The 13533-nt window shown below is 33.5% G+C and overlaps 1 protein-coding gene across 1 annotated transcript; it reads right to left on the bottom strand.

Annotated features, from left to right (window-relative positions):
- Positions 1–13161: 13161 nt before the first annotated feature.
- LOC111904498 (uncharacterized) lies at positions 13162–13533 on the bottom strand. Its single transcript, XM_023900253.1, has one exon. It carries the CDS (start codon positions 13531–13533, stop codon positions 13162–13164), a length of 372 nt encoding a protein of 123 aa, XP_023756021.1.

Genomic DNA, 13533 nt, shown 5'->3' with positions numbered 1-13533 from the left:
AGCAATGATTTGGCGTGCTAATCAAGCAAATTTGTCTGGTGAATCAAACTCCCAAACTTCAATGGACACTGGCAACATTGGAAGTCCAGAAAGAACTAAGTCTGTGATTGTCCGATGTGCTGTGCCAAAGGAGTGCATTTGCTTTTATTGCCAAGAGAAGGGGCATTGGAGACGAAATTGCCCTAACTATCTGAGAGATCTAAGAGATGGGAGAGTCAAGAAGTATGGCTCTGCTTCAGGTTAACTCCATTATCTAACTCTTTTAAGTTCCTATTCTAGATTCTTAATACATGATGTGATAAGATTGCATTTTGATGTTTTGTAGGATCAAAGAAAAGCGAGGAAGCTTAAGGGAAGAAGTGAGCTGAATCTAATCATGATGAAATGGATTTCGATCGCATTACTTGAAGAATGGATTCTTGAGCTACTACTTGGAGTTAGAATAGATTGTTAAGAAATATGTAATAACATAGTTTTTAAATTGAATTGCATTGTAAGGACAAAATTTTTCCGCAATAAAATGAATTTTGATTTTATCTTATTTATTTATCCTTGCAATGGTATGTATGAAAAATTGATGTTTGAATGTTTCTATTATTAGTAATAATGGATTTGATTCTTAATTATGTTATTTGTGGACATATCAAAAGTTTACCAAATAGGGAGAGTTTCTCATCGCCCAAGTTTCAATTGGACAGAAACTTGGAATCATGCAATGTGTATTGTATGATGAATGAAAAACTTTCACATTTGGGAAACTTAGACTAATTCTTTGACAAAGTGTCAATTGAAGGACTAGGAGATCGAGTACACTAGGTCGTACATTGATCAAGTCTACCACAAGAGTGACAAAGATATTCGTCATGATTTACTAATGTTTAGTAAATATGGTTATACTTATAAGATTGAGTATAATTCTGAGTTAACTGAAATAGTTTCAATCAATAGCAGAACGAATAAGAAGAATCAGGAAGGCAGAAAGATAAAAGTTTCTCCATTCTAAGAAGAAGGGAGAGTACCTTTTATTGTGTTTTATGATGAAGTCTTAATGATTAAGAACCATATCTCAATTGATCATCTAAGTGAGTCTTAGTGCATTTGCATGTCTAAGAAGAGGAATCGAGAATTGTAGAAATGGTTAAATCAAAGAGCCAATCATACTTTGTTCCAATATCAAGTCTTAGAGTCATACTCCAAGATTGTGACATTGAGTGACAAGTCTTAAGTAGGTTTATAACACTCATCAAATGTGGAATTTGGAAATGTTTTCTTATTCTTGCACATTTGAAATTGGTAAGTTATGCTGTCTTGGATAAGACAAAGACCAACTACGACCAATTATGTGAAGTGTTTTGTCTTGATAAGAACTACACTAACTCTTGAATATTTGCTTTGTCAAGAAATGTTTCTTGACAAGAGAATCTTATATGTCAAGGAGTCAGTGGGAGTCTTAATGGTCTTGAAAGGTTTCAAGAACAAATCAAGAATATACCTTATCGATCATCACTAGCACACGACTTGAGGTTTACAACCTATCGTGCTGACATTATTTTGTTCTTGTGCCATTCCAATTGAGTTAATTGCGTATGTGAGTTCTATGAGTTCTCATTTGAATGCATAATAGAGCCTTAGTCGATGGAAAGTACATTGATATGTAAGGACAAGTTACTAAACTACTTGGAAGACATGATGGGCACTCGTGTTACCATAGGGCAAGAAATCAAGATTAAGAAAGTTCAGTCCATATGAGTTTGGATTTGTCGCAAACCTTGGTTTTGGCAAATTCACATGGATAGGAACTCATACACCATAAAATCTAAGTATCATAAGATTCCCTCCTTCATGAAAATGACTGTGAGGAAATGCTTTCACTAAGAGAAATCTTAAGAAGATAGCAATTGTGAAAATTGTATTCTCAAATTCGATTATGGTTACGGCATCCCTTTCCACAATTCGAATTATGAGATTTGGCAATTAGTTTCAACATTTGGAACTTAGTAACATAAGTTCTGAATTGTTTAAACACACATATGAGCTATCTAAGACAAAGGTGTATAAGGTTAAGAAGCCTAGATAAAGGCTTATCGAAGCATCTGGTATTAGAAATATGAATTTCAGAAATTCAATAGGCATTGTTTTCTGAATACATGTCAAAGCTAGTGGGAGCATAAGTGTTATGCTTATATGATAATAATCATCATGATAGTGGGAGCATAAGTGTTATGCTTGTATGATTATTATGGCGAGTATTGCAAGTTAGCAATATTAATTATAGAAAAACAAAGATTCAATTTGCAAAGCTGCATGGGTTGAAAAGTTGTTTTAATATAATTAAGGGAGAGAATATTATACTTCATTTCAAAATCTAAAGCTTAGATTGAGAAATTTTAACATTTTCAGTCAAAGGATACATTGTGCGTTCTTAAAATTCGATTATGATTACGTCATCCCTCTTCATAGTTCGAATTGTGAGAACATGACACATAAAATATTATGGCAAAAGATTGGTAAAGTATCATATCTTTATGTAAGACATTATGCATCGTGTCCCATACGCTTCGGGTATAGGATCGATTGCAAATGCTATAATATTTACCATTCTAAAATTTTTCAAATGTCTAGCACATTAAGAGGGAAAAAGGACTAAAATGGATTTTAACTAAAATTATTAAACAACTATCAAAGGACGATCCAAAGTTCGCTGAGGATTGGTCGCTTGCGAGTAGTTGGAAGTATGGTATTGAATGGACCATATCGACATTATTATGAATAGATAAGATTCTATTAAGAATGAGCTGTCATATGGCAAATGTGGAAATGTTTCCATATTGGGGGTTGGATATTGAGATTCTGTGTCTAGATTAGAAAACTTTATGCAAGAAGGATGTTCAAAGGAATGTACTTTGAATGTGAGACTTCACGTCTATGGAATTGTCTTGTAACAATTTCTAAGAAAGTACTTTGTAATTTCATTAGCCAAGTCTTGGTGACTTTTGTGCTATGACTTTACGAAAGGATCGTTGCGTAAAATGTTAGAATCTAGCATATTCTAGTAGTGGAAGAACCTTGTGTTCTTACACTAATAATGGGGATTGAGGAATTGTGAAATGAGAATCATTGGAAAAGTTTTCAATTGTTCTATTTCACAAAGCATGGACCATAGGAAACAAAGTGTGCATGCTTAGAGCATGGGACAATTGTTGTTGTAATTCAAGTAATGAGTTGATTATTCGAAACATTAAATGATAAATAATGAGTGATCAATATGGTGGATAAATAGAAGTGTTTTATTTACTCTCACAAGTTTGGGGCCATATAGGATTAAGTATTATTGTCATGTTTCAGTTTGCATGTTTTTGACTTCCAGAATAACTAGGTTATTCAAACATCCACAGTCGGTCATACGTTGGGAGTAGGTATAAATAAAGACTGTCATGAATCTGTCTGTAGGATTGTCTGAAGCGTTGAGACATGGCACAAGTTTGCTGCAGAGTTCATGAGTGCTTTGATAAGATTAGAGTATTGGATTAAACCCACGCTCACTTGGATCACCTCATGGTTTTATCACGAGTGATTAGTGAGACGATAATATTGTATATTCTTGAAACCGAGACGTGTGAGTTGTTATTTGTTGGTCGGTTACACATTGATAATAAGTAAACGCACCAGTAACTTGGTGTTATAAAACTTATCGTTGTGTGTGATTCGATCAATAAATGGAAGCGAGCATTTGAGTCGAAGTTTATCCATTCCTTTTACCCAAAGTGGGATAAAAGCGATATCTATGGGCCTCTCGATGATTTAGTGATGACACCTAAGAGCTTGGCCAAGCCGAGACTAAGTTGATGTGTTCAATTGTAGTCTGTTGTCAGTCGTCATAAATCGGAAGTCGGGAAATAGTATAGAGAGAATGATTGAAATTCATGTCTTATGTCTATACGATATCTTGAGAATGGAGGAATATATAATCCCTTATCTAGAGGACACGCTATCTGATAAGATCAGAGTTGACAGCGGCTTTTGAAAGCTACGATTGCTGATCAGGTTTTGAAGTCGTACAGAAAATAGTTATTAGACTTATCCAAGTGGGAGACTGTTGGATTAGTGTCTAAGTCCATAACTATTTTGGTATGTACTTGACCCAATTATGAGCATGGTCCTTTTGGGTTGCCTTCACCATAGCAATATATAGGATGATTTAAGGAGAGAAAGGTTTAAATATGATTTATTAATATATTATGAGAATAATATATTAAAGGAGAAATCATATTGTTTAATTAATATTAGTCAAGAATTAATTGATAATTAATTTTGTGGCTAAAAGGGATTAATTAAACTTAGGGGACTGAAGTTGTAATTATAAGATAATTATAATTGGGCTATGGATCACCTAATAATATATAGGTTGGACGAATTCTATGGGAAGCCCATTAGAAATCGTCCAAGGGATATGTTTAAGGAGTCCATGGGCTGCTTAGGGCCTACGCAGTCATATTAGGGTTTCCTAGTTGTAAACCCTAATAGCCTACATGTATATAAAGGGCCTCTATGCCCCAAAAACGTGGACAAGTCTTCCATTAGGGTTTCCAGCCGTTTTTGGGCAGCCTCTCTTCTTCTCCTCTTCATCTAAGTTGTATATGGTGTTTGTGACTCCATTAGAGGTGCAGCACTTGAGGCACTAAGCTTTCTAAGGCCAATTCAAGCAAGGAATTGATTGTTATTGATATATAACAATCAAAGGTAATTCTATAAACCCTAATTCAGTTTGTAATTTGTTAGATCTAAGTTTGTTATTCTTGGATTCAAAGCATGTACAATAGAGAAACCTAGATCCAAGCATTAGGGTTTGTATGAGCACATAGGACTGTTTCGTATGCATAAAACCCATCCGTTACTTCATTTCAGACCTTTTTAAGGTATAAAGTCTTGAACTTGATCCTTGAGTGCTTACATCTCTTATGTTGAGTTTTTGGACCTTTTTGATCCCAAGAATGGAGTTTATCATTCTAAATTCGTTTCTAGGCGTAGGGTTGCCACCCTTGGTGCTATTTGTGCTACTAAGACAAAAAGTTGCCATCTTGAAGGTCTTAATGGGTTCATGCAAGAGTTATGGCCATTTTTATGGAACTTGATTTCTATTTCTTGAGATTGAGAATTTTGGGGGAATGCAAAGTCACCAAGTCCATGAATTTATGATTCTAGAGGTCCTAGATGGCTTGGGTCTACGTTTGGATAGCATGGCTTTAAGCATTAAGTGCTTAATAAGCCTTTTTGGAACCAACATGCTAACGCGCTGTGTTCCTGTTGGGACTCACGATCTGGATTGATGAGGAACGCCCAACGTTCTGCAAGGGAATGCCCTGCATTCGTTACATTAATGGGCTTCTTTGGGTCATTTCCTTGGACTTTACTACTATGGGCCTTGGTGGATCATCCTTTGGGCTTCTATAGGACTATATCTTATGTTGGGTCTAGGGTAAGGTCCATTAGAGGGGTTGGGCCCAATTTAGAAAATTGGGCCATTGGTGGGTCACTAGTGGGTTTGGGAAGGCTATCAAAATTTGGGCCTTTCATGTTATGGTTTTGGGCCTTAGGCATGGGACAAATTAGATCAGGGGTAAAATGGTCATTTTACCCCTGATCTAATTATTAGTTTTTGACTAAGTGTTATTGTGGTAATGATAGCTCGGGGAGTCGTTGGAGCAGTTGTTAGAGATTCCTTACCATGAGATTTTGCATTCAGCTTTGCGAGGTGAGTTTTCTCTTATAGGAACGGGTCGAAGGCACCAATGTCGGCCTATTTTTATGATTATATGTTTTCCGGATTCCGATCCGATTTCGGGCGGTGCCTGATGAATATTTATATGCTTTTCGGATTTCGGTTCGATGACAGGCGATGCCCGATGAATGTTTGTATTCTTGATGTCTTCGTGATTCTTGCATGTGTTTGTATTTGTATGTTTCCGAATATTGGTCTGATGCCGGGAAATACCCGAGGAATGTTAGTATGCTTCCGGATTTCGATCCGATGTCGGGCGGGGCCTGAGGAATGTTTATATGTTTATGTTATGTGTATTTGATGATATGTTATTATGTATACCAAGCTTTGCTTGATGCCGGGCGAGGCCCGATGCCGGACATTGTCCGATGCCGGGTGGGTCCTGATGAAGAGGCGGGGCCCTTGATATGTTATTATGTGATTATATGGTAATGTGTTTGGTATGTGGTAGTTTGGGGAGACTCACTAAGTTTCGTGGTTACAGTTTTCAGTTTTGGTTTCAATACTTCTGGTAGCAAAGGGAAGAGCTCGGGATGACTGCAGTGCACACACCATTATGTTTAGCATGGGATGATTACTCTGATGTTTTGATTTGGAAACTTTGATAATAATGTTTTGAGACAGTTTGACGTATGTTTCGATGAAATGTTTTTATAACTATTGTTTTATTTAATGATTTAATTTTTTTTAATATTTAATTTCTCAAATATGCAATAAAATTTTAATTGTCATCGTACAATGAGTGAGATGACAAACGGGCAACAAGCTGTGCCGCTAAGCCTTTTTGAATGGTAAAACTATTTCTTTTAAAGCCTTTTTGAATGATTTAAAATGAAATTTTTTGTCATGATTTTTGGGATCTTTCAGAATAGTAGCACATGATTTATACATAACTTTTGACAATGATTATGGAAAGAATATCAAATTTCGAATTCTTTGATTCTTTGAAATTGAGCGATGATATCTCGTAATCTTGTAGATACGTTTCATATAATAGATGTGAATTGAAAGAATATACGAAAGGTGCCAGTTAAGAATGTGATTTTATCTAGGAAGGAACAAAATTTACTTTAAAAATTATGATGAGGTTTAAATGAGTTGAATACATTTCTTTTATAAATGACATTAACATTAAATTAGTTAGTCAAACTTTCAAATTTAGTCAATATTAATTTCGTTGAACTTTATTTTAGGATGACATCATCAAAATGATCGAAGACTTGAAATTAATCAAAGAAACAAGAATGATCATGATTGTTGAAGGTGATGTCATTAAAATTTTCTTTTAATATATATAGAGAGAGATAGAGATTAGATTTCTTTAAAATTTGTATTCGACTGATTTTATGTGGCCAAACAATTCAAATTTCGGTTCGTTATCTTTATTATAGCTAAAAAGATAATTATCCTTAAAAAGTTGATATGGTTAAACTAAATAATAAGTTTTATTATTATTATTATTATTATTATATTCAAATAATATATCTCTAAACAATTTTTTTGGAACCATATTTAAGCATTTTTTTGAACGAAAAAAATTAAAATAAACAAGTAGCTAGAAGCTATAAAAAAGAACACAATTCAAAATTACATGATCGAGTTTTTGATCCATCATAGTTCAATCATGGTTGACCTTAGTAGTGTTTCCATGGCAAAACCATTTAAAATCAAAAGCTACAATATAATCAAACATGAAAGCTTTTCTATATTGTTGATGCCAGAAAACTATCGTGTTTTTGTAAGACCACAAAGCGCAAAGAAGTGTTGAAAAAACCGATTCCAATACTTTTCGTTTGAACTGGACCACCATATGCAAATCAATCCATTGAAACATATATGTGACGTTTGAAAAATAAGGAATATCCATGTCTATCCAAACCCGAATTCTTTGTCATATCTCACGTGCCAAATCACAATTGAAGAATAAATGATCAACATCCTCTAAATGGTTAGAACAAATAGGACACAAATTTGAGTCAATGCCAATCCCCTTTTATCCAAGTTCATTCGAGTAGGAAGACAATCAAGAACTAGCCGCCAAACAAAAATGTTCACCTTTATAGGAACAAACCTGTTCCACCTGGTAATTATGTCAACTGTTGAGAAAACCACATTATCAATATGTTGTCGCACTGATTTGACTGTGAAATCACCGGACGGCTCCAAATTACACCTCCATTTATCCAAAGAATCAGTGATGCTGACCTCTATTAGCAAAGACATCAAAGCATAGAGTTGAGTGCTCTGTTCACCGCCTCAAATATCACGTTTTCATGAAAATCTCCAATTCTGCATAAACCAAAAGTTCTTATGGGAATCATATATCTTCCCACGAAACATTAACAAAACTAAAACCAAAATCAATTTAGGAGCTTAGCTTGAGCCTAGCTTGATGTTATTTAAGTAAACGGGTAAATTACATAAATCGTCCCTCATGTAGGTGCTAGAAAGCACGTTTAGTCCCTATGTTCAAAAATTAACCCAGATCGTCCCTCGTTTGGTTAAAAGTTGCATGTTTCATCCCTCCTAAGTTTAAATTTGCAAGCTTCATCCCTTGCGAGTCATAAAATGACTATTATGCCCTTTTGTATTTCTTTTCCAATTAATTTAAATGTTATAATAATTATTATTAATTTAAAAAATAAAAGAAAAAAAAAACCCAACATCTCTACCACCCTACCCCCCCCCCCCCCCCCACCTTTCTTTTGCTCATCTCTCTTCATCCCTCTTCTGTTAACTCTTAAAAAAAACCCTGATCCACCACTTCCGGCCAACCACCACCAAAGCACACCCCTTAAACTCAAAATTCGGCCACTTTTTTGTTTTGTTTATAGCCTCCCTTATTCATAGAACCATCAACCATTTTTTTCCTAAACACCGCCTTCACCATGAACCACTTCATTGATCGGTCGCCCATCATGGAACCCAACCTCTACACCACCTGTTTCTAACCTCTACATCACCAAAAACAACAATCGTTGTTGCCACCACCCTCGAAAATTGTTGCCTTCAAATGCCACCACCTAACAATCAAACCTACTGTTGAATACCGATAACGATTTCTAAACCTCGCCTTCATCAAAACCGCCTAGAACTGCCACGAAACCAGGCCCTAAAAACCATCTCAAACACCGCATGGAATATGATCCCCTTGTCGTCTCCGTCGTCGATGGAGAAGATTTGGGTTCGATCTGAGCTTGCTTCTCTGATTTGAATCTTCCTCTTCTATGATTTACAAGTTTAGGGTTCATTTTTTGAGATTTGAATGATGAACGGTGGTGGTTACAGGATGTGTTGGCAATGATAAGTAGAGGTGTCAGAGATTAGAAAGAGGATAGTGAAGAGAGAGAGAGAGAGAGAGAGAGAGAGAGAGTGGTGGATCTGACCGATCAAATTCAAAGAAAAAGAAAGGAAATTAGGGAAAGGGGATGGGTGGCTTGGTTGAGTCGGCCGAAGATTTTGCTGGAGTATTGAAGTCGGCCGATGGTGTCGTCGGAGTTGCCACTGTGGGTGGTGATGGTGGATAGGAGGTGTGTTGAAGAAGAAAGAGGGGGAGGAGTTATGAACGTCTGCTTTGGGGCCCCCTTTCTTTTTAAAAGTTTTTTTTAATAAATAAATCAATATATAATTAATAATTACAAACAAATAGAAAAAAATTAAAAAAAAAAATAAATAAGAGCAAAATGGTCTTTTTATGTACATAGGGATGAAGTGTGCAACTTTTAACCAAATGAGAGACAGTCCAAGTAAATTTTTAAAAATAAGGACCGAAAGTGTTTTCCAGTACCAGCATGAGGAACGATTAGTGTAATTTACCCTAAATAAACTATATATTCCAAATGACCCTTTTCCATTTTTAATGGTAAAGTGTGCCAAGTGTCGTGAATGGTCATGACATATTAAGTAATTTTAATCAAAATAATACAACAAACAACCAATATATACTACTCTCGAGGTTCGTAACCTATTTAGTCTAATTTTTAAAAAATTGGTTTTTTTAGTTGAACCGATATAGTGATCGATTTTCGGTTTAACCGGTTCGACACTTCGACCGCAGGATTAACTGGTTTCCATAATTTTCATCTTTTTATTTTTATTTTTCTACACATACATACATATATAAACCATGAATTTGACGTTTACAAGTTCAAACATTAAAAATATACATAAAAATAAGTTGTAGATCAACCATATACATTAAAATAACACATAAATATAAGTTTTATTTTTTTACAGCAACCCATATACGTCAAAAAGAAATAAAATATAATGCGAAAACAAAATATAGTTTTAGATAAATACAAACACATCAAAAAAACTTTATAACATTTATCATGTTTTTTTATTTAGAGAAAACTAAATAGATTTGAAAAAACTCACAAAAATTTATTATGCAAATGGTTTTTTTTCATGTGTTTTTATTTGGTTTAACCAATTACACCAGATTTTTCTAAAAACCGGCCGGTTATATTCGGTTCAAAAATCGACATAAAACCGATGATAATTGAATCGTTCTCTCTCCCAGCTTCCAGTTCAGATCGGTTTTTAAAACATTGATTTAGTCCGTATTGGGCTGATGTTCTTGAATCATGAGATATTGAGAATACATGTTAATGTCCATCGCACATTACACATATCACAATTATCTTCAGCAAAAACCAAAAATCAATATCAAGATAGGCGATGTTTATATATGCAAGCAAGGAATCCTATTTGAATGGTTCAAGTCAACCAATAAGATAAAACCAAATTAAAAGATACCAAGTATGAAATGATGAGTCCCTTTCTATGTCAATTCTATCGAGTCTTGACTTAAATAAACCGTATAATATATATATGTTACATCTTATTAATAATCACAATAGTAATTGGTATCTATGATATAGCCGGTTATTATGAATAAATAAATAAATAAATAAATAATTAAAGGAGAAGGGTTTGAACTTTGAACTTTAAAGCCCTTGATATTACTAACTAGGTGTGAGATTCATGTATTATGTGAGTTTATTTTAAAAAAAATATAAAATTTTTAACAATTTGAAAAATTTGAATTTATAAGAAAAATGAGAAAAATTTTAAATTATTAAAATTAATGAGATTTTAATGTATTGAATACATTACATATATAACCCTTTATAATAAATACCTTACATATTAAATGTGGAATTTTAATTTAATAAAATGAAAAATACAATAAAATGACAAATGGAAAATATAAAATTTAAAAAATGTCATGTGTTCAAATGAGGGAGAATAAGACATTTGACAAAAAAAAAACTTTTATTTATTAGAATAGATCTTATGATTATTTATTTATTTATTATTATTATTAAAAGTCATTTGACCTAAACCTATTAAGCAAAATGTTTAAACCTTGATGGGTGTGTTACCAAACCGACTATACACGGGAGGATCCAAGGGGTATCCCAGGATACCCCTAAAAAAATTTTGATATCGTAATTTTTTTAGAAAAATTTCGTTTTATGTAGTGTGTGTGTGTGTGTGTGTGTGTGTGTATATATATATATATATATATATATATATATATATATATATATATATATATATATCCCTTCATTTATAAGTACAAGCAAACAATTAGTCTACTGGTTAAGGTGTTGGCTTATTGAAATGAAGGTCTTAGGATCAATTCTCTTCTTACAAATCCTTCATATATAAAAAATGCATAAAAAATACCTAGAGATCACAAAACTTTTTTTTGACATTTTTTATGAAAAAATCGCTGAAAATAAATTTGAAAATAAAACTTTTTTTTTTATAAAAAAAATTGATTTTTTATTGTTTTTTTCAGCGAATTTTTATAAAAAGCTGCGATTTTTTATATATATAAAAAAATTCAACAAAAAGTTTTGTGATCTCTAAGTATTTTTTTATGCATTTTTATGATTTTTAGGGTTTTTTGTTTTCCATAGAACCTAAACACACACACACACACACACACACATATATATATATATATATATATATATATATATATATATATATATATATATATATATATATATATATATATATATATGCTATTTGGTTTTCACTATCTATTCTGTGCATGTATGATTGATTCTGGACCAATCATTTTAGTTATTTTAAGAAAGTAATTAATGCATATTACATGTTGAAGATATAATGGATATTAATTACATCTTCAACATTTAATATGCATTAATTACTTTCTTAAAATAACTAAAATGATTGGTCCAGAATCAATCATACATTCACACAATAGATAGTGAAAACATTTGAACCTCTCTCTCTCTCTCTCTCTCTCTCTATATATATATATATATATATATATATATATATATATATATATATATATATATGTATGTATGTATGTATCCCTTCATTTATAAGTACAAACAAACAATTAGTCTACTGGTTAAGGCGTTAGGTTATTGAAATGAAGGTCTTAGGATCAATTCTCTTCTTACAAATCCTTCATATATATATATATATATATATATATATATATATATATATATATATATATATATATATATATTATTTTTTCAGCTATTCTATTATTTTATTTTCCCAACTATTCTATCCCACATCGCCAAACACATGTAAATTCAATTATTTTCATCTATTATATAAACTTGTTATCATTATGTTTCATTTGATATCTACTTTGAGCCCCACATCGATTTAAGTATCAAAAGATACTTCAACTTCATGTTTATATAACAAGACTTGAAGTTAGCTAAGGATTCGATTAAGTTGGGTTGAAAACCAAAACCAAACCAGGAAATCCAAGTACAAACTGAAAATCAAAACACCAAACTGATAGGTTTAGGTGCGGTGTGGTTTTAAAAGTTTCAAAATTGAGGCTGTCGTTTTTGGGTTCAGTTTTAGGTCAAAATTGACCCGCCCCGCCCCATGCTTAGTCGTTGCGGTGATATCCCGAAAAAAGTTTAGGATACCCCTTTGCTTTGAGTATGGCTCCGCCACTACGACTATACATGATGTGATCCCAGTAAAACGGATGATGTTCACTTGTTTAATCTCTTTAAATCAAAGAGATTAACAAAGCACACTTAATTTGGTCACTCTCGAAAGAAAAATAAAAGTAAAGTGCAAATGTTGTTTCTTTTATTTCATGTCATGGATATCGTTGTTATATTTACATTTACAACACTAGATTATATATATTGTACAAGAAAGAAAGAAAATTAAAACGCAATTCACACATGTATGTCAGAACCATTCTGCACCCTTCAGTTCATTCATATATACATAGAGATGAGAGTGAAAGACAAATGGCGACTTGGGGTTTCTTCTATTGCTATTAAGAGGGAAATAAAGACATTGGAATTGCAAATATTTGTACAATTTACCGATTAAGAGTAGGTTCTTTCTGATTAACCTCCACAACCCCCTCCACAACCACCACCACCGCACCCACCACCACCACATCCTCCACCATCTCCACCGTCCCCACCACCATCTCCACCATCTCCACCACCACCACAACCTCCGCCACCACTATCACTAACAATTACAGCGGCTGTAGCTACAGAAGCTGCAGCTCCAGCGAGAATAACCACTCCTGCATTTTTTTTAGCGGAAGTAGTACTGGTGGTGGTTCTACCAACTTCGAGGTCACGAGCTGCCCGGATTGGTGGAACTTTGGTTTTCTTTTTTCTACCATTAATCTTACAGAGACAACACAAGAGAATTACTGCTGCAGCAACTGAAGCACAGACTATGAGAACAATCGCATATGTTTTCAT

Source organism: Lactuca sativa, chromosome 5 (assembly GCF_002870075.4).
Source record: "Lactuca sativa cultivar Salinas chromosome 5, Lsat_Salinas_v11, whole genome shotgun sequence".
NCBI classification, from domain to species: domain Eukaryota; kingdom Viridiplantae; phylum Streptophyta; class Magnoliopsida; order Asterales; family Asteraceae; genus Lactuca; species Lactuca sativa.
The sequence above is the reverse complement of the archived record's forward strand: the minus strand, read 5'-3'. Positions and strand labels throughout refer to the sequence as shown.

Coding starts and splice junctions, on each gene's coding strand:
- LOC111904498 (XM_023900253.1), bottom strand. CDS start 13,533: ATGAAAACATATGCGATTGTTCTCATAGTCTGTGCTTCAGTTGCTGCA.